This window comes from Antedon mediterranea, chromosome 7 (assembly GCF_964355755.1).
Source record: "Antedon mediterranea chromosome 7, ecAntMedi1.1, whole genome shotgun sequence".
NCBI lineage: Eukaryota > Metazoa > Echinodermata > Crinoidea > Comatulida > Antedonidae > Antedon > Antedon mediterranea.
The window spans coordinates 23,072,253-23,095,264 of NC_092676.1; the positions used below are offsets into that span (position 1 = coordinate 23,072,253).

General features: G+C 32.9%; 1 protein-coding gene across 1 annotated transcript; it reads left to right on the forward strand.

Annotated features, from left to right (window-relative positions):
- Positions 1 to 13,402: 13,402 nt before the first annotated feature.
- LOC140054312 (uncharacterized) lies at positions 13,403 to 22,983 on the forward strand. The gene is made up of 15 exons (XM_072099249.1): positions 13,403 to 13,472; positions 14,571 to 14,735; positions 14,916 to 14,979; positions 15,520 to 15,666; positions 16,091 to 16,180; positions 18,066 to 18,205; positions 18,730 to 18,946; positions 19,500 to 19,633; positions 19,999 to 20,145; positions 20,878 to 21,047; positions 21,534 to 21,600; positions 21,696 to 22,167; positions 22,250 to 22,396; positions 22,567 to 22,723; positions 22,820 to 22,983. Exons 2-15 carry the CDS (start codon positions 14,586 to 14,588, stop codon positions 22,923 to 22,925), a joined length of 2,208 nt encoding a protein of 735 aa, XP_071955350.1. The 5' UTR covers positions 13,403 to 13,472; positions 14,571 to 14,585; the 3' UTR covers positions 22,926 to 22,983.
- The last annotated feature ends 29 nt before the right edge of the window (positions 22,984 to 23,012 follow it).

The window sequence follows — 23,012 nt, forward strand, 5'->3', positions numbered from 1 at the left end:
GTTAATCGTTCGTAAAATAATAGATTGGATAAAAGTCACCTAAAATATCTAAAAGACTCTTTGAGAGATTAGATACAAACAACTTTACTGTACTTTGGTAAAAATAAGAATTAAAAGCGCTTTCGTTAACGTGACTATGGAACAGTAGAAGAAAGCTAGGCCTATTTAATTCTAGTTGTAGTCTCGACCTCACGTGTGAAGTCTAACCAAACAAGACTAATAATGTGAGACATTTAAATAATAAGTCACTGTTAGCATTTTTTTATGGCAGGAATGAATGGTAGTGTTCATGTTTAATTTTGTTTTTACGTGAATTTAAACCCACGGCTATAGTTTTCCTAAGTAGGACATAACAACCTTTGCTGTCTTTACTATCTAATATTTCAATAGTCTAGTATGTGTATCTTTCCTAATGTATATGTAAACTGCATGTCATTTGTTAGATGTGCCTATATAAAGATCTGTCTACACCACCAAACGTTTGTGACAACAAATGTGATGTGCCCATATATGGACATGATGATGTCATATCATTGGGCACATAACACTTTTTATCCAACTAGTTTGATACAGTTTAGACAGATCTTATTAGTATACACGTTAACACTCAGTTGCGGATCCAGGAATTTGACAGGGGTGCTAGGCTGTTATTGAAGAGTTTAGCTCAATGTTCTATCCTTTGCATTGGAAGTGGGGGCAATGGGGGTGGACTATTCTTTCCTTGGTCGACCTATGACCCTTGTATTGACAAGAATTGGAGATTAATGGTTTTGCTTGCTTTGGATTTTGAAATAATTATTTAATTAGGCTAGACGTTTATTCTCAATTAAGCACAACTCTTTATAATCCTGGTTTCTTCTTTGATTTTGACAAACTTGCATAACATACGGCCCTTATTGACATGCTAATGATAACTTAGTAAATCGCCTTGAGTCCAGAAGCTGAAAATCTTTTAAGGGTTATACGCTATTTAGAAAATTATAGAACAAAACTTTAAGACAGACTGTTGAACGACTTCCGCTGGAATACAATATAGGTGTGTACTATATAATACATTTGATTTGATCTATTGTATAAGGATTATAGAATACAAACAGTAGCAAAGTTGTATAAGTGCATATTAAAGTTATATATAGCGAAACCACTAATCATTAACTTACAATATCGTTTAAATGGTGTAGAAACCGCAGAAGTAAAACACAGTTGTATAGCTATAACGTGTAGGCCTACTTATAGTAGAGCAATCTGTTTGCAATCATATTGCTTTTTTTCTTGCAATAAATGATGACTGAGTGTGAAACGACCAATAATTGTGTAAATAATGTATTTGTCACTCTCATAACATAACATAATAGTTAAAAAGCTTCATCAAAATATATGACAAAAAAATAAAAAAATAAATCAGCTTTCACTAATCTAGTTTTGGTCTTTAACGTAAAATGCATTTATTTTAACACAATTTATTGTAAAGATTTATTGTAAATTAAATAATTTCCTTATCTTAAGCGTATTTCAAATAAAGACCCATCATGCTGTTCTAGTAGATACTTTTAAAGTTTAAAATTAAAAGATATTTGTCTATAAACCAAACTAAATTAGATTTCTCACAGAAATATTATACGTGAAGTTGATATTGATGTAGGCATAATAATGGTAAATTTCGAATCTGACATAATTTCTATTAAGAAATCAGCGAGGGGTTTATTGGGGCATTTTTTTAGATATTGGCTAATAGGATCATAGTATTTTCTGTTATTGTCAATTATTGCCACGAAAACGTGGATACAGCAATCTTACAGTCAAGTCAATATGGCGGCGATGTCAAATTGTCTTTTATTACGTATATGTAACCATACATGTTGCTTGGCATTAAACAATTTATGTTTCATGATACACTTCTGAGTTTTCCGTGATTGCATAATTTCATCAATGTTGTTTATGTAAAATGATGGGCGATAGTATTTCGGTTTAATTGCAAATGTTGAATATATGGTTTCAACTTTATACGTAGATGTCGAAATTAGGCTTTATTGTATTATTGAATTGAAAAATCGTATAGTTTCAATAATAAATTTGACATTTACAGTGTTTCTGAAGTAAACGTAAGTTCAAACTTACTAGGCCTATTTGATTTGATAATAACTCACTCAATACAAATAAAACGAGACAGTTCACACACGCGGATACCGGTACGGTATAGGCCCTAATGGAAAACTACGGAAAAATGAAGTTTATAAATATTATAGAACCGTATATGAATTTAAACTAAATTCGCCCAAGCAGACATGGCATTACGGTTAGATTACTGTAATGCCATTTTGATGATCTACCAACAAATTCAACTTCTTTTAAATACTACAACTGGATTCTTGTATCTGTTTTTCTCTCATCTTTATTTTTAAGAGTGATTAACATTAGAATCTGTATGGTTATTTATTGGAATGCTTCCATAATCAAACCTAATCACATTCACTTAATTCATAACTAATTTGTTCATCTTTGTGATGAATGTTGATTAATAAATCAGTCTCTTCGTTGTTGCAATCTGGTGACCTCGTGACGACGGGGCAAACATTGGTGATCCAGACAAAATTCGCTAAAGTACTATTTCAGTTTTCACTGGGTACTGGGTAAGTCAACTAGCCTCTTTCTCCCTAAAAATATTACCTAAACTGATTATAGCAGGCCTATTATTTGTTCTCGCTTGGTTCCCACTAGGACCAAACGCAAGTGAGTTGATCAATCACAAGCGACAGTTAGAATAATCTATCGCTTGCGATTGGTCAAATCACTTTTGCGTTGCACTTACGCCCGTGTGTTGCGTCTTAACGTAGCTTTAACCCCGTGTACTTTTAATAAATTTATCTCTATAAAATATTCATAGAATAGCAAGCACGCGTCCTTCCTCAAAGGAGGAATTATGCGGTCAATCAGAAGTTCTTTCTTGTCATAACAATCAGTATATCGCATATCAAATCTAGCAAGCCTACAGCGTACATGTAATTATTCTAAATAGACAGCAAATTAAACCAATCATTACTGTCTTAACACATAATTACTGCTTAAAGTCGAATAGCAATTCGATATTTAACTTGGTTCAGACCAAGTACTTTAGTAACTTCAATATTGACACTGTACACTGTAAGTAGTCAGAATCTACGTTCACAAGCTGATCGCTGACTATAGAAAACTTACTTGAACCAATACAGTCATTAATACTTCCATTATATATGTGCATTTAGCGAACATTGATAATACAAGCTTTTAACAGGTATGGCTTTTATAATCTGGCGACGGAAGTAAGCTCGGAGACAGTAATCAAAGCCTAGGGTTACCCCCTTGTCTACGCCCAGACAATCCCAGCTTCTGGCTAGAAATCGTGCAAACTAATAGGGACGTAGAGTGAGTTGTGATTCCCCCAGGATGGCAGGCAATGTATACAGAAAGGTCAAGACTAAATGTAATCTCAGCCCAATATCAGTGTAGGCCTACAGTGAATTGACTTGTAGGATTTGAAGTTAATCTATCCACAATAGATGCTCAACAATTAGTAACAGAAATTATATAGATTTAGTTGTCGATAACACGTATGATTGGGATAGCCGACGACTGAATACAAACTAGTCAACATCCCCGGGCACAATACCTTGGTCCGCTATTAGAATTCAGTTGTCTTACTAACTGCAAACATCGATAAGAAAAGACGTTCAATTCACAGCTTAAACTTAATTACAACTCAATCCAATAGCAAATATGATCTTGAAAGTAAACCCTGGTTTTTCTATAGCCAGATTGATCACGTTTCTGAATGAGTGTATTTGTCATTCTTAGGCGAAATATGTAGGCCTATGTTACGGCACAAACATAAATCTCCTTGCACTGACCATGTAATTTACCACAACCTATATATAAACTAAGATGGGTAACTAAACCTAAAATATAACTGTACGCAAAACATATGCCATATATTAACTTTAATGAACAAATAATGCTAACTTGTTCTCGTTCTGGTGATGGTATTGTTTCATGGATTTTGATTTCCACGCAGGTATGGAAATGAGAAAGGAAAGATGAAAGAAATTCTTAATACATTATTACAGTCTTATATTATATACTTTGTACATCATTGTACATTTTGCACACATTCTTGCTTATTAATATATGATAAATCACCTTCCTTTCTTTACCAACTTTTTTAAAGGTAAATCTTTTGAATTACTATTCAAAAACGTGCAAATATATAATCATTTTTTTAATCTATCTACCCAGTCGAAATACTTAAATGTATAGTTTCTTTTAGACTAAATCATTAATTTTACTAATGAGAATATTACTCTCTAATTATCAATGTTTAGTACTATACTTTATGGCGTTAAAACATCCCCGGGGGTTCCTCCTCAAATACCTGAACTAAGTTAATTTGGTTCATTAAATCATCAATACACGTCATCACTAACTCTAAAAAACCTAACCAATGATGTGGAGTTGATAGGCCTACTAATTATTTGATACACAGTGCTGACAAACACAGATTAACTTCTGTTACATGTAACAATTCAAAGTTTCTAGTATCTCTTCATCCTTTGATGAGTCAGATTAATGAGGTCATACACATTTTGATTGGCTTGCCATCACAATAATGTGATCTAGATACAATCCGATTAACATTGAGATCTGATATTGATTGACAATCTTAGGTGTAAGTAAACAATACATACTAGTAATTGAAATACAATAGTAACAATAATTTAAATACAAACAATAAAAATAATGACTGGAAATGATCTAAACGCTGATGATTTTCTAGTGTTGATACGACGCCCTCGATAGGCCTATACTTTTACTTGAGACTCAAAACTTAATTACTCATTATAGACCAATCTATCTTGTTTCCATTTGCAATAAAAGAATGATACAACTACTATAAAGGCCTTGATAAAATAAATGAAACACAATTATTCATAATTTCTTCAGTGTTTCAAACAGTTGAAAGCAATTAATGAAACTGTTAACGATCAACATAGCGGACCAAGAGAAGACTGATTCTTTATTTTACTTTATTAGTTTATTAGTTGCAACTTCAAGAAGTGAGTCTTTCCGGTTCTTATTATGTGCGACTGATTTGTTAGTAGACACTCAAGCGCAGACATGTTTATGCCAAAATAGACTCCGTTGTTGTTAAAGATGTACTGTCCCCCTGAAAAAAATAATTCTTACAATTTAACCAAAAATTGGATCAAAACAGAAATTATTTACCTGAAATAGCCAACGGATTTGATTTAATCTAACCAGGGAGTTGTTATTAGATTATTAGCTAATAACAACTCCCTGATCTAACCATTTTATTTTGTCAATTAGTGAAAACATTTTTGTTTTTATGGAAGAGATTTACTCTATTAAAACTACAAAATTAACTTTCAAAGTCTGATTTAATTAATCTTCATTTTTTTATGTTTCGGGGGACAATACATCTTTAACCTTTTTGTCAAACCTACTCTACTACACACTTTGATAAGATTTCATATTTGGTGATATTGTTTGCACAAAATCAACATCTGCAGAATGATCAGATCACCTTCATTAGTAATACTTGCCTTACATTGATGAAATATCTCATAATGATTTTAATTGTGAATTAAAACAACTCACAGCTTATCTCACCTTTTGCTGTAATTGTATTCTCAGGTTTGTGTATCATTAGTGACGATTTAGGTATTTAGAAAACAATGCATTTCCTAATTTCAAGTCAAGAGTCACCATGAAAGCTAATCATTGTCTGCTTCTTATTCGCGCCAAATTCTCATGTGTACGAATGTGAAACTGCCATGAAAACTCGTCGCAGTAATGGAATGGTACTTTAATCTACTATACTTCTCCAGTCAGTCGGATAACCAGTAGAATTATCCCCTGTTTGTGACTTTTTGGTGATCTTTTCAAACCTTACAGTGCATGTAATGAGGTTTGTTTATTTATTTGCCAATGCAAATGAAAGCCAGCCTTTCTAAACAGTCTTCCGCCGTGTTGCTTCCATTCTGGGAGTAATTCTTCAGCGTGTCAGCTCTTTGATTGACTTTTCGGTGTATCAAGCCAACCGAACAGGTTCTCACCGCCCAGAACAGTCTTCGACTTTTTCCCAGTCTTTGCTACCATAAGAACCTTTGTTCAAGCAACTTACAAATGTCAACACAAATTGCTTTTAGAGTAACTGAATCATAGATGGATTTGAATCGAAATTTCTTCGGTTTATTTGCTAAGAAAAGTTTCTCATCGGATATCATTAGAGTTTTTTCTGTCTGACTGGGTTTCTTTTTCTGTTTCACTTTAAAAAGTTGAAAATTCACACGCCTAATTGTTATTTTGCTTTCAAATTGTTATTTTAAAGTTTTTTTATACCAACTTTTAAGTTGGTATAAAGTTACATTCATTCGAGCTTTCACAATGATTATTAATAAACATTACACGTATGTAGAAAATATTCAAAATATGAAATACCATAATAATTGTAACATGCATGCAAGGCCTACAATGAAAAAAATCCATAATGTGTAGTTTTATGCTATTAGGCCTTCCTTTTAAGGTTTCGTTTTTGTAAATATCCCACAGTGAGACTTAATTTGACAAAAGTTAAATAAAAATAGTTTTCCAATCTGAAGTTTTTTTTGTTATCATTCATTTCGTTTTCTAAAGATTTTTGCTTGTCTTTTGCGAGATACACTTACATATATTCTCATTTTCATTAAAAAATACTCGATGTGCATAATTTTAGTTTGATTTTTCGGTTTTGTATTATTTTTTGTTGTACAGTATATATAGAATATTTATTCTTAAATAAAGTGATCAAATTAAATCAAATAATTAAATCACCAAATCGTAATCTTCAACATTTGTGATTGTTGGCCTAATCGATCATTGAGGTTACGGTACTATGATCTCACGAACAAAAATACATAATAGTTTCATATTATAGGTGTCATATTTTAATATTTGTTGAGAAATTTTAATTCCCTTGCAACTAACATTATATTTGATACAATAGATATGTATGCAACAGGCGTTATAGCCTTCAAAATGTACGTCATGGTTTGGCGTAATAATCATTTACATCATTCAAAGCAACAAAAAGCTAAATTGATTTTCTATCTTTTTTGTCAATATCTTAACACGATATGAAAATGACATGATCATACGATTAAAAGTGCGTTTGTTAAATGTCATGGAAGTTTTCGGAGATGTTTAGTCAGGGTGGAGATGCGGGGGTTGAATCTGGATTTGAGGTGATAATTTATGCTTTCAAGCTTATTGTTTCACACAATACAATATAATACAGAACATAAATTAATAAATATAATTGTTTGAGGAGGACGCATTAATAAGCCAAGGCTTTAAGTTTGGTCCTCCAGATAAATAAATATATATTTAATTTAAGTGAGAGAAAAAAAAACACTTCCTTCTTTCGTCTAATTGACAAATAAAATTAAGCAAAAAGGCACATTAAAGAGAAAAAAAAATATTCTTAATGCAATTGTGAATACTATGAATACTAATACATACTAATGTTCTAACAATTTGAAATCAGTATTTGTTTTTATAATGTTTTAAATGAATTTATGATGTGTATTGCTTTGACATACATAATTGAAAAAAAAGACAAAAAACAGCTTTCGGCTGATTTACAGATATTCTAATTATTAAATATATGCTAGCAATGTCTACGAGTGATCAATATAACTCGGATTGGATAATTTTTTGAGTAAAATAATGTGTTATAGGCCTAAACTAGTAAAATGTTTCCTTTGGTTCTGTCTGTGTATAACAAATATCAGGTAAATGCTGGTAAATTCACAGATTAATTTGCATATTATTGGCACAGAACAACTTTTAAGATGATTAAAAAGATATTATTGTTATGTATTGTATTAATTCATAAACGAAATAAGCTTAAGAGACTAATCCAAATAATTGTCTCTTTTAGAGGAAGTCATTTTTAAAAGGTGCGTTTATCTTTTTACACAATCTGCTTTTCATTAATTTGCATTGGAACCAGACTTCAAAGATTCCGATATTTCATAAAGCGTCATAATCCTAAAATTGATTTTTATCGTCTGTTTTGTCACGTGTTCCGCAAGCCAGACGATTAAATCTCTCCGCACGGAAGGGGCATACCGAAAAGGGGGTAAGTGTCAAAGCCACTTGCTAATTTCCTCAACTTTAAATATGCACGCATGCGTGTCGTCGGATTGAGGAACACATTGACCTAGTGTTAAAGTTATGAATGGATTTAAAGTCGAGCTGTCACCTTAGGCCTAGCGAGGACAGGTGTAAGCATCGAGCCGACTGGATTGCCTCTCCACCCGGGCGGAAAAACAAAGTATATGTCACAGCACACTCTGTCAAGCTAATCTCCCCTTGACTGATGTTCACTGACTGCAAAATATCGTTTTCTTTCTGAGCATAGCACTGTGCAACAGTTATAACTAATAAGTAGTGTTGTTAAAATCTTGTTCGGCTTATATTGTAGCCTATGGGTATATTAGTTGTGAGTATAAAGACTAAACTTTATTTTCACTGCCCAAATCCGCAGATTATTCCTCTACAAGCGGATTTTTTATATTGTTTAACGCTAACTACGGCGGAAGGAAAGGATTTGAAATCCTAAAATTGATACAGAAATTCTAAGGCCTTAAGCAAAACGCAACAGTTTCTCTACTAATATTTTCTTTTGGATTTTCATTTTTCAATCGACTGAAAAAAACAATTGGCAATTTAATACATTGATTCTGAAAGCCATGCATATTTCTATTAACGTTTGTTTTTCCATTCATTATGAAAAATAGCTTTTTGTCTTTGAAACAAAGGTGTTTGGCTTCCCTTTGGCTAAATGAATGGTATTGAACAAACACTTCATACAGGTATAAACAGGTAAAAAAACAAAGTCACGGGATCGGAAAAATTGTCCCCTGGATAGAATAAAATAACCCTTGATAAGATTAAAAAATAATTTCTTCAAAAGTTTTATTGGTTTATGATTTAAACTTACGTTTACTAATCCAAATAAAAATATACTTTAAGGGACTAGGGTTGATTAATTTAAATGTACTTACTTGAATGACATTGGTGTACAGACGTCAACATGTTGTCAACTATTGTACACATTTTAACTTAAGTATGTATAAAAATTGACTGACGTCAGATATTTGCCAAGTACTAAATGCCAACTAAATGTTTGTGTGCATGTACACGATACACAGCATACTAGCGGTATATCCGTCTTTTTACATATTATGGTTCTTTTTTCCTGATCACTACAATCTGTCGGTCGGTCGGTAAACAATAACTTAAATTTGAGCACGCGACTGCTATATGGCCTTGTTTTTTTTACATTTGGTTATATGATTAAAAATTTAGTTTAGGTATGTACACTAAAACATTCTTAAAAATCTGACATTGTAGGCCTACATTTAAAATTATCATAAAAGCAGAAAATATACATAGGCCTACATACATGCGAACACATAACACTATTACATAAGATATAACCACACATTAATGTGAAGTATATATAAAAGAGTAAAACTCGCGATGTTAAAAAGTGTATTTACGTCTTGCGTACAATTTAAAAATAACAAAATAAAAAAAAATATACAAAAAGTCACATAATTACAAAAAGCATTTCAATATATAATGTGCTTGGGTATAATAATAATAATTATATATAGGATTTATAAAATATCAAACATACTAAACAAACCCATATTTTCTTTGATGTTAGCCTATTTTTGTTTTGTTGTTGTTACAAGCTTATTCATGGTTTATTAAATGGAATGTTCTGTTTTGTATATACTCCAAATTGTTTGTGAAACATTTTCTCCATTCAACCATGGAGGTATAAAAACATTCAACCATGTATTATATCCTAAATATATTATAGAACTTGAATGGCGATAACATTTGCAGGAAAAATCGAAAAAAATGTATGCCTACTGTATTCAGTTATTCATGTAAATAACATTACTATTGTATTATAAGAGTGTGTTAGCTTAAAACCATGCTAATTACGAAGACGTGCTTCGCGGTACACAGAGTGTGTTGAACTTCAGATTTTTAATTTCGTTTATTCGAATAAAGGCCCCGTGGCGTTTATTTTTCAGGAACGTTTTTTAGGGGAGGGGATGGTGGTTACGTTTAATCAAGGGCTTTTATTTTGTTGGGTGTAATGTGGTGTAATGTATAATAAAATAAAATACCTTCTAGATATGAAAAAATAGACATACAACACAACTAATAGAAGTGATAAAATACAGTTTAAAAATGTATCAAAATGGTTCTTTAGAGTGCAATGAAGGGGTAATGCATTCATTATTCATAACCCTGGGTGTACATATAGCAACTCGTCATAATGTCAATCAAATGAATATCTTAAAATGATAACTGTACTGCTATTATCAAAGCTGAAACTTTCAGAGTATTTTCTCAAAACTTTTAGAATATTCAATTCTTAAAATATCATATAATCTAACTTTAAGCGATTTAAATTTGAATTAAAATATGGCGGGCATAATAATTCGTTGAGACTTTACCAAACTGCAGCTTTTTACACATTTACGTAATAGAATCCAGAGCCGTCGTCAATGAAGCACGCGCGCGTATTAAACAAATCAAGCATAAAACAATTAAAAATCTCACCAACTCAAAATCAGCATATCATAAACATACGCAATTAGTTAGAATCAAAGTAATTAGTCAATCGGATTAGTAGGCCTGTCAAATCGGCTTATATTGTTTTGAATCTATTCAAGTTCTGTATATATGAACTTGGATAAGACGGTGTTAATTGCTTTTTATAACAACTTATATTTCGCCAGGTGACACAGTTTAGTTTAGTACACAGTATCCTCTTTGTTGCAAAACGTTAGAGTATAATGCGAGAACTTGTAAAATTATTGTTTTATATATAAGAAAATAAAACAAAATTTAACAGAACCTATATATTTATTGCTTGCTATAATATACAAAGAGGCGCAAATTGTAATGCAAAAGGACATCAAATTAAGCCCAGCCCTTCATTTCACCATTTTTATGCCCTGTGTGCCCCTCCTATTTCAGATCCGCCACTGTTACATATTCTTGGAATTGCATGTCACAATGTTGCTACTAGAAGTCCGATAAATTCTAAATGTTTTCGTATGCTATCAAAACCTTTGTTGTTTTTGTTCATTCTTTCAGATGATCAAGTCATAGGCCTATACAAATAAAAACAAGAACTAAACAAAATACATGCACATGCATGTTCTATGAGGAAGGGGTGGGTGGCGTTTATTCGATGGAGGCGTTTATTCAAAGCGGGATACTGTTTATTCGATCAAATAAATACGATGTTTTTAAAATTTGATTTACTGCATTCGAATATATTATTTCTAAATTATGGAACAAATTGAAGGTGTGAAACCAGCTTATATGCCCAAAGGCTGGCTCCGGGAGCTTACCACAGCTGGGAGGAATGGATGGGCCTTACAATGTCCAAATAATATGGCTAGCTGCACAACAACAACGTAAAAGAATTATACGGAAGAAAACTATGTTTGAGAAACAACTTAAGAAACTTACTTTTAACTACATTCAAATGCTTGGTATTAAATAACTACTAAGTATTTTGTAAACATCTCTAAGTTTAAAAGTGAGTCAGTCTTTTAACTAAGTGTCACACTGAGTGAGACTTTTCACACGGGTGTGGTTACTAATGAATCCAAATAATACGAATGGTACTTAAATATAACACCACAATTCTACTTTGTAATTAAGTCAACAGAGACTACAATTTAAGAACACAATACTCGTAGTCGGTATCTCTTTCAAGTATTGCAACAGGTCAACAAGATTTGACCATTTCAATATGTATTCTTTGTCCTAAGGATTTATCTTAATGGTTAGAGAGATGCATGTAACTTAGTAGGCCTACTGTGACGTTGTCTGTAAGCTTACAACTTATGTATCCTGTACATTAATTCTCATGAAAAGTATATACTTTAGCTTATAATAATATGCAAACTGTTAAAGCATTTATCATTGGTAATCCCCAATTTTAAATAGAAACCCATCATCGAAACTAGAAAACCAAGAACCAAGATAGTTTATTTTAGATAGAAAACGTTTCAATTGTTAATGGTAATAGTATTTCAGAATAGATCTAATAGGGTGAAAGATGGCGCTACCGAAAACAACAGACCAGTCTTGATGGTGTGTGGAAAACTTTTCATATATGGCGGCGCCTGTGCGAGGAAGATGAGTGGCGGGTTTATTTTTTTTATAGTATAGACTATTATCAACATTAGTTATCTTTTTAAATACATATTTCGTTTTATGCTCAATCCCTCTCCATTCTTATGTGAAATATGGATCAGCCACTACATATGCCTCGTGTGTAAAATGAACAGACAATAGGCCTACTGTATTAGTTTTATTTTTACACTCCAGTCTAGGCCTATATTTCAGAATGTATAAATGTCATAGAGCATCACATGTCACTATTGTTTTGCTGACGTGTCATTAAATTGTAGCCTTATGAGCAATAATTAATTTGTTTAAAGTTTTTGTAGGGAAGGGGGATAGAACACCAAGTCCTCCAACATGACACGTTTCACGTTTGTCAGTTAGGCTAAATATTACCAACTGAAGTGGATACTATTCTGAAGAAGTCCATCGCTGGAATACAGAAAACTGTCCTCAATATTAGTTTTTATTCGATCAACAGTAGGCCTATAGGCCAATTTACAATAAGCTTACTGCGATTCCTTGTTTAATATAAAAAAAAACCAGATAAAGCATCAAATAGTTTTTCCTCATATTTGTGCTAGTTCAATAATTTAGTAGTAGGCCTCATCTGGGTTAGGACAACAAAATCAACGCCATGTTTGCCGATCAGTTTCAGATCTACCACGACCATCACTATATGATGAACCATGTATGCCATGTCTTTGGTTGCGTCCCCCTCCTCCTCTACCACGTTCTCCTCCTCTTCCTCTCCCCCTTCCACGATCAGTACGATCACGACCACCAAAGGAACGCTGAATAGTACGGAGTTGATTCCTAATCGAACCAAGGATATTTACATCATCCGGGATGTGAACGTATCGTATGTGTCGTGCCCTTACATGCAAATTATCAAGACATGAATGGTTTCCATCTTGGTCAGTGTATTCAACATTTTTCATCTGAATGTTCATGTATCCATCGACGCTCTCAATTTTGCCGACAATCTCGCATTCATTACGAAGTTCAACTGTGATAATTCTACCTTCAAGTGCCTGTATCAAACATGTTAAAGAGTTTTGAGATTTCGTGCGCTGTCTGATTGTCATATCCATGATAAACTTGAAGTAGAAGTAGTTTTTATTGAAGTTTAAAACCCGCTACCGACGTTTGCTTCGTTCCAATGGAGGCTTCCATTTTTAATGGGAATTGTGGGTAAAAGAAAAGTAAGTTGGTTTTATCAATTTTTCCCAAACTATTTTTTACTATTTATGATAAAAAAAGTAATATTTATTTATTAACAACTTTTTTAAATTATGAAACAATTCACATATTTTGCAAAATGTAATAATTGCCACTTATTTATATTGTTATTACACGTGATCAATCAGGTGGTGTTCTAACGCGTGAAATGCGGGGTTTCCCCTGATTCAATAGCGGGCGCTCTATAAAAAAAGGGGGATTTTTTTTAGTCGGAACGTCACCGCGAAATTACAAATCAGGGCCAAATGAAGGTGCAATAGGCTAGACATATTAAAATCATATTAAATCTATTTTTATAAGTAACTAAATAATGTATTACTTGTAATTTGTATGATATAGTTGTATCCCTCTGTCGTAGTGTTTTGCCTAGCTAGAAACCTAGCCTACTAGTACTACTACTACTAGCCTAGAGTCTAGGAGGCCTAGTAGCTAGCTAGGGCCTAGCCTAGGCCCTCCTATCCTATAGCTATATAGGCCTAGCCTAGGCTAGGCCTAGCTAAAAGGCTTGTTAGTTAGAGTAAATTGAAGAAAGGGCTGCTGTGTTGTAGTTAAAATAGCCGAGCTAGGTAGATAGAGGCTAGAGATAGTACTAGTAGTATTACAGGGAGATGTAAAATAAATTTATTTTTTATATTTCCATGGGGCCTGGTATTAAATAGGCCATTGTAACATGAATGGGGGGAGTCAAAGGGGAATCCAGTAAAGTACCTCCCCATCCTGGCTGTATTATTGACATTTGTCGTATTCGAGTGTACTGTTGAGTAGTTTTTCCGTTGAGTACTTCTTTAACGGAGTATTTTGAGCATTGAGATTGAAAAAGTTTTCTATTCAAATAACTTTCTGTTGAGCACAAATTTACAATTCGAACACAAAAAGTACTTAATGAATATTTACGTTGACAACGAAAGTTCCCAATCGAATATGACAATTGTATCCCCCTGCCTCCATTCTTTGTCATTAAACTCATAATAATTAATAATAAGTTATATAAGCACAAGTTATTAATTTTAATTGAATCACAGAGCTCAGGAGACATATATGTTCTTATTCTTTTTCTATAGTATTCAATAAAATAAATGGAAAAGTTAAAGTTGCTACAGCAGGCTTGTGATCTATTTAAACGAGGAAAGTTTAATCAATGCCAGCAAGAACTAGAGAAGTGCTGTAATCAAGAGGTCACACCTCTACAATGGGTGTTAAAAAACAACCATCTTGTATCTAAATCTGTATGTTTAAAATTTAAATGTTTGTGTGCTTTTATTCGAAAATAACAACAATTTATACAGTCAACCAACTCGAAAGAACCACTATAACCTTGATAAACCTAAATTGCTTAATTTTTTTAATAGTTTCTAAAACCCAGCATCAATTACATACCCCATGACTAGTATTTTTTTTCATTTCAGTTTTGTCAGTCTTGTGAAAAAGAAGTAAAGAATGAGTTAAAATACTTGTTATTTCAAGTAAAGGGTAAGTAAAATTTGAGTGAGACAAATATAAATGTATTTATTCTTGTCCTCAAGCTTAACTGAAATCTAAGCAAATTCATATTAGGCCCGCCACAGACCTTTGCAGCACCTACCAGATCAGCATCGTCGGGGAGACGATCCCCTGCCCTTTTCGAATAATATACCAACTTCTTTAACATGTATATGTACACGGACCAACAGCTTTACGTCCCATTCGAAGGGCGCAATCAGTATGGTACAGATAGGCTAGAACCCATGGCCTATCATTACACCATCACTCTTCGGTATATACAGCACCCGACGCAATTCCTTCAGAAAGCAACCAGGCCCAATTTTGGTTATTTGTCGAGAACCAGTGTTTCAACTCAGTATGTTCACAAAGCTTTGATTATGAAACTGTACTGTAAATTTGTATCATACAGAGCCGACTAAAACATAACAATTTAACAGAATAACTTCTATAAAGCAATATTTATTTACAATTGAAAATAACTTGAATTGTTTTTTCAGAATATTTTTTATATTATCTTTTTTTTTTCAGGTATACCACCATCAAGACAGGTTTTACCAGTGGAGTTGGCGTTAACTTTTAACCACTACCTTCTGTTATTCAAACAATATCAATGTAATGAAGATCTTGTCAGTGTAAAGACAGTGATTGAATCTATTAACAGTACTTGGCTCAGAGGTACATATGTTTGTTATTATTTACTTATACTGGGCGACCTCTTAAGTAAAAGACTGGTCTCCCAGGCGACCCAGTTATGATCAGTGTCTGTGATTTACTAGTACACTGGGGTGTGTGAGCCTATTATGTAATTACGGTTCCACTGCCTTAACCGCTTGGCCACTCACTTAAGTAACAACTCTATACAGTATGGCAATTTGATTGTTGTTTTCTGGAAACTGATTTGTAATTTTTATGGAAATTCGCAAAACGTCAATAACCACAATTTAATACTGTATTGATGATATATGAAGATTTTGATAACAATATTGAATGAATGTGGTATGGTGGCCATCTTTAACATTTCCAACATTCATGAGTAGAGTATAATGTTTTCAGCTTTTGACTGTATATAACTGAAATACTTTACTTAATTTTCTTCCAGTTTGCCGGGCATCAGATGTGTCAGTTTCCGATGCAGAGAATTGTGACTATTTGTGTTGTTTTGTCAAAGCCATCTCATGTAGTCTATCGAGTAAGTCAAATTTATACTACTAGATGGTACGCTCGCTTCGCTCGCGTACCATCTAGGTCATGCCCACAGATGGTTCTCGAAAAATAATAATTTCAGCGTTAAAAAACTGGCGATTTCAAATGTACGTACAATAATACATGTCGTTTACAGGAACGAATAAATAGACAATGATTTATGTACTCAACTAAAATTAGCACCCTGAGAATTACTTCCGAAAGAGAAACTTGTCACAAAATGAGACCAATTGTTTAAGTCAAATTTAAAAAAAATTAATTTGTGTTTTGTATGTAACATTAGGGGTGAGGGATGGGGAAGAGGATGGGTGCAAAGAGGAACAATTTTTAAATATATTAAATATATTCTTTATCCATTTAGAAATATTAATTGTTTTCATGTTTTACAAATAATATACCACTAAACACAGTAACACATTGCTATGTAATACTTTGTTGAAACTATCACCGTCCTTGTCGATTGAAATAGTACAGTACATGTAACGATACATCACTACGACGTGTATATGTTTGTATAATGTAAAACAATTTGTGAAAACCACCTCTATTCGAGGAAAATCATAAATTCGATTTAATCGTCAATAAATATTAAATTATCTAACTCAACTTAATTAGTAGGCCTAATGGTTTTCAATTGTTTCTTAGAGCCAATTCATACTTAAGTTGGTTCTTACCCTACCCACCAAAGTTTTTCTGCGTTTAGGGGATGTGATGCACCGTAGGCCTATCCTGTACTGGCTTTACAACGCTACTCATGCCAGTGAGAGAAGGGTGATGATGTGGGTGGTTTAAATGCAATAATAAAGATTTTTACATAATATACTGCGACTGAAAACGCTAGCTCATTATCCGTTTAAAAAAAATTATATCCAACCTCTGCAGCACAGATTGAAAAAAAAATGGATCAAATTTCTGTTATGAGTATACAGTACTTGCCTTTACGACGCCTGAGGGAATAGACACTTGTGGAACAGAGATTGGAATGTTCCATTCATCGCAAATCAATACATTTGTATAATCGTATATATAATCTATCAAAATAGTATTTTTTAAAGAAAATCGGCCTGTCTTCAACATTATGATGCTGTACTCTAGCTCTTCAACCGGTTTTCAGCTATTAAAAACAATTATCGTAGGAGGAGATAGGAAAATGCGAAGCCTCCTCGCATTTTTGTGGCGGGTATTTTTCAAGATGGACATCCATTAGACAGTGTATACCACGATTTGAAAACACCCCTATTTGGGGCAAATCGTTGAACCTAAAATCGTTTTAATCGTCAATAACTAATTATCTAACTTAATTTAATTAATAAACAGGGTTACATCAGGTGGTTAAAATCAGTACCGAAATTACGAACCAAATTTATATACCATCGAGTAAAAATTCTAGAAGTAAGGCGCGATTTACCGAATTTTGCCCTTACGTAAATTTATATATAGATAATAGTAAAGCAACTTTTCATTTTTTTTCATTTCATTTCTTTATTCGACAACAAGCGGTCCAGGGATTTCGACAGCAACAGAGCTTATCCCAACACTCCCATATTGCCCTGAGTAACAACTTTTAGTTAATGCTATCATATTGTTTGAGCCTCTGTATATGGACACGATGACATATCACTACTATATTTGGGCACATCATATTGTGTTTGTTAAACTAGTTTGATAGTTGTAGACACAGCTTTACCGTAATCGTTAAGCTCTGTCTACACTATCAAGGTATATGTGACAATAAAGTTTGATGTGCCCAAATATAGTAGCAATATGCCCAAATAAGGTAATGATATGACATCACATTTTTTTATCACATAAAGTTTGATAGTGTAGACAGAGCTTAATACTTGTTTCTTCTTCTGTACTTTATTTTTAAGATGCGGACCTACTGACACCAGTACTCCTTCTTGGTTGTCTGCAGAGTGTGTGCCATCTGGCATGTGGAGACATAGATGAAGCATATACCATTCTTGCAGTAGTTAACAAGAACATGCCTGTTATGATGCAACAGAAATATGTATGTATATCATATATACAGGTACTGCCTGCTTAGAGGTGAAATTTAAGATTTGACATCCTGAAGGAATGATACTTTACATAAATAATATAGTCCATGATGCCATTTTGACCAATCACTTTCACTTATTAATACAGGCTATTATGATATATTTATTACCTTTATGTAACCACCAGCACTACTAGCACTATACCTCATTGCATCATCCACTTTATTTTCACTTTTTTTATTTTACATTCATTTTTTTTGTTATCTTTAATTTATTCTTCTATATTTTGTCCAGAGTCAACATGAGACATCTTCATGATCATCATACTGTATTTTACCTGGATAAACTAACAATAGTTTATTCTCGCTTGAAGAGTAGATAATTCATTAAACACCCCTCTCAATAATGGTACTATCCACAAACCACCACCATCATCATTTAATTTTAATATTTGCTATACATAAACCTGTAAAGTTACGATACCACAAAATTCAATTGTTGTATTACAATAATTAACATTCACACTTTTTTTTAGGTTCAATTTATATTTCTTCAAAACTTCCAAAGCCGCTGTACCACAGAAACAAGAACAAATAAAGAAAGCATTGGTGATAGTCACTGTGTCCATGCTTGTAAGGTACTTCATGCAGTTGTCCATTCAGTAAAAAAGAAAGATCTGAACTCTGTCATGTCTTTAGTGAAATCTAGTCAACTTGGAAGTCCTTTGTATTTGTCAACTTGGTACTGGAGTAGTAAGTATATATTTTATAACAGTCTGGTGGTGTGACACTCCATTTTTGTACTTTTGTCTGTTGTCTTGGTCAATTCGTTTGGTTTATTAGACTTTTTCCTGGTGTATTTAACAATAACACTTTCTTTCTTTTTACACTTGTGTTAACAGCGCTTAGAGACTATTTGTATTTTGCGCTATACAAATTTAAAACATTAAACCATTACAAACACAGATCCGAAATATCGGGAGACTTTATGAAAGCATGACCAAACATAGAGAGTGCTTTAATGCATCAGACCATAGAGGGCAATATGTCAGGTGGTTTTCAGGCATGGTTTTTCTATATCCAAATGAATCAAAATTTCACTTCATTCTAGAGGAAGGCGAGAGAATAACTTAAAATATCGGGGAGACTCCTACCATATTAGGATGGTTAGGAAGTCTGATCAAAAAAAAATTATAGAAAATATGAATTTGACATAATACCATAATCATATTAATGTTTTAAAACATTTTCTTGACCCTTACATGGTAACTGCAGATGAAATTTATGTGAATTTTCATTTTTTTAGTGTATAGTTTGTATTTGGAAGAACAGTACAATGAAGTGACCAATGGCATAAGTGCAATGGTCAGTGGTAAAAAACTGACCACCAGAGACCGGTCTATAGCAACTAACTTACTTGCGTGCACACTGATGAAACAGGTCAGTAAAGGGACCATAATAATCTTATGGATATACTATTCACTTTCCTATGAAAAGTGAAATATGTTTTAATACTATGGCTAGCCCCTATTCAGTGTCATAAAACCATCTTAAGGGTACACTGGTTTGTCCCTAAGTGGTTCTCCTATAGTGGAGCTGTAGCTTGGTGGTTAACATGCTTTTTTCCAATTGTCCAGAGTTCAATCATGACATAGTGCCAGGGTTGTAACTCACGACTCTTTCAACTCCAAAGCCTCAAATGATACTTAGTTAATAAGCATAATAAACTATAAAATAGTTTATCCATCCTTTGTGACATTTAAATAAAACGTATTTGTTTGATTTTTTTTTGTTATTGATTCCAGAATAAAGGTACTGCTGCAATTGCTTTACTACGTCAATGTTTACAAGATGAATTTTCTTATTTGTTACCATTGTACAACTTGGCATTGATGTATGGGAAGCAGGGGCAAGTTGCAGCTAAGCTAGAGACATTGCATCTACTAACAATGGTAAGATTTGGAGAATTTAACCTATGAGAAGGGTATGCTACACCCTGGCATTGGCAGACTTTATTTATATATTGATATTGTGATATTGTAGTCTTTAAAAACGTTTTCATAATTTTCCATTTTTATTGTTTATATTTGTAATTTGGACTTCAAGGAAGAACAATGTACAAATATTGAATGAATATCCAGAATAAAGAAAGATTTCTATCTATCTATCTATACAATATCCTCTGGTATAATCTCACCCCTTAGAACACAAATTTGGGCCGACTTTGGATGATAGGAGTATACCTAGGGAAACCGTGGTTCAGGAAAAACATGATTTTTAAGCATTTCTTGTAAAAACTCATCTGAACTGGCTAGAGAGAGGCCTACATTCTATGATCAAAGTCAATACTGGAACTATACCCGTGGATATGCCTGTTTGTGAAATCACATAAAGTAAGCGGTAGGATTAGATCAGAAGTGGGATTATACCCGAGGATATATGGGTTAGGTTTTTTGTACTGCAGTATCTCTAAAATGTATCTAACTAAAATCGTCTGGTAGGGATAACATGTTGTTCGGGGAAGCAGTGGTTGTGGTGATGACTATCATCTGGGATTGAAAATTAACTGTAAACTGAAAAAATAATTGCTAAATTTGCATTCACTTTTTAACAGATGCTTGATTATTTTACAATTTACTGTACTTTTTTAACGATAGAAAGAATCATACCTTTTTACTACACAGGCTTTACATCAGCAGAATGCACCTTTATTGAAACCTGAGCCTACTCTGGTTCTCAAGACGACACATCAGAAAAGTAAACAAATGATAGTGGTGAAAAATGTGGTTGAACAAAGGCCAAGTCACTTACTAGTCTTTTACAAGTTAGCAAAGAGCTGTTTTAATGCTGCCAGGTCTATACATTTCTCTTTTTAAACTTGTCTTCTTTACTTCTACACTATTTTAAGTCTTTAATTTTATATCAGTACATTGTTGACCAACCCAGTACCATTGATTTTTAAATAGAAAATGTTGTGTTGGAACTTTCCTGCTATAGTCTACCTTCGTTGTCTACCTTGTCATTTGGCAGGTCCATGACAAGGTAGATGCTCCTTTCTAAATACTTCTATATTTAGTGCTTCTTCTTTTAGTTCCGAATATGTATTTTTATTTTTTAATCTATCAAGAATATAAGCTATCCTTTTCCTTTCCTTCTTGTTTAACATTCATATCTTCCTTCTATCGTGACAATTTTCAGTAATCTTCCTTCCCTAATTCCTGCTACTGTACTGGATTTATTTACATACTTCCATTTTTACACTGGTAATGTGTTTAGGAATACTAATTTTTCTGTAATTTTATCTGGTTGTAATTAGAAAATCTTTACTTTTTTATCTTAGATTTTCTGATGCCGCAGACCATTATTTAGATTTACTGTCCTCACTCAACGACACGTCATTTGAATCGGTAAGGTATTAAAATAGTTACTATCGATAATTCAATATAAATGAAAAAGTCATTTAGATTACAGTCAGTCAAAATATAAGGTTGCTTTTTTTTAGAACAACAGTGGAATAGTTGAAGATAACCTACCTTCATTAATAACCATCTACTTTGAGGCTGCTCTGGCACAGGTTAAATCTAGACGGTTGTCTGATGCCCTCTTGATCATCAATAAACTACAAGAAAAGCTGCCACATCCTCCAGTTTACAAGAGTGATCCTGGACAACTTGATTTGAGAAGTAAAGATGAGGTTACAGAAGAAGTCTTAGAAGAAGTTCCTGGAAAGAGTGATGGTGTCTTTACCACAATGAAGCGTCCAAGAATGATGTCAAACCACCAGCAATCTGATGTGTCTCTTAATGATGCCTTCTATAGTTATGTCAAAATCAGTCTTTTGAAGGTGTTTTGTCTTGTGGCATGCCGTCAGAATGAATCCGCCTTGCAGTGCGTTGATACTGTGCTTGATCATCTTGAGAAGTGTCCTGTAAAGGGTATATCACACACATCAAAAAGACGTAAGTTAGATCAAGGTAAGCGAAATACTTTTCTAATTTTCTATCATAAATATAAATATATCAGACATACACATTTCTATTTTTGTCTTTTTTGCAGATATGCATACTTGTTTGAACCAATCAGGAGATCCCATATTGAGGCTTAAGGCTGAGACGTACAACAATAAAGCAATCATACTGATTGGTCAAAACAGACTGCAAGAGGCCAATGAACTGCTTTTAAACGGCATTCACTGTTGCCCAGGTATTTAAAAATATATGATTACTTTTGACTAATTTATTCTCTTCTAGATTTCCTTAATGATTAACATTTTTTGAAAAATACTTTCGACTAATTTTAATTTTCTCGATTAAAATCATTTGAATATATAAATTAATTGTATTTGATTACTTTTTTTAATTTGTTATTTCCAGGTTTTGTTGATGTTGTTTATAACCACACTTTATTATTAATTAAACTATGCAACCAATCAGCAGCGAGTGATAACTGGATACAATTCCGATTTGCTAATGTTGTCTTGAATACTTCAGTGATATCTCATCTGCTATCAAAAAATGCCAGTTCATTAAAGTAAGTAAGATTATTTAATAATTTTTTTTTTCTTTTCATTAAATTTATGTGTACAGTATATATAATTGAAAATTATTTTATAAATTTGTTTTACAGAAATGCAAGGTCATCAATCTCATCTCCTGGAGAAATCCCACAATTTAACCTGTTTATGATGGATAAGTTTGCCCTGGAATTCAAATTAAAAGCTGATAAAAAATGACAACAATAAAAGGAAATATGATATAAAGTCTAAAGAAGAAATACATTTTAATCTATTGACTGGATTACATTATAAAAGATGTATAAA

Coding starts and splice junctions, on each gene's coding strand:
- LOC140054312 (XM_072099249.1), top strand. CDS start 14,586: ATGGAAAAGTTAAAGTTGCTACAGCAGGCTTGTGATCTATTTAAACGA. Junction 18,206..18,729: donor TTATGATGCAACAGAAATAT/GTATGTATATCA, acceptor ACTTTTTTTTAG/GTTCAATTTATATTTCTTCA. Junction 21,601..21,695: donor ACGACACGTCATTTGAATCG/GTAAGGTATTAA, acceptor GCTTTTTTTTAG/AACAACAGTGGAATAGTTGA.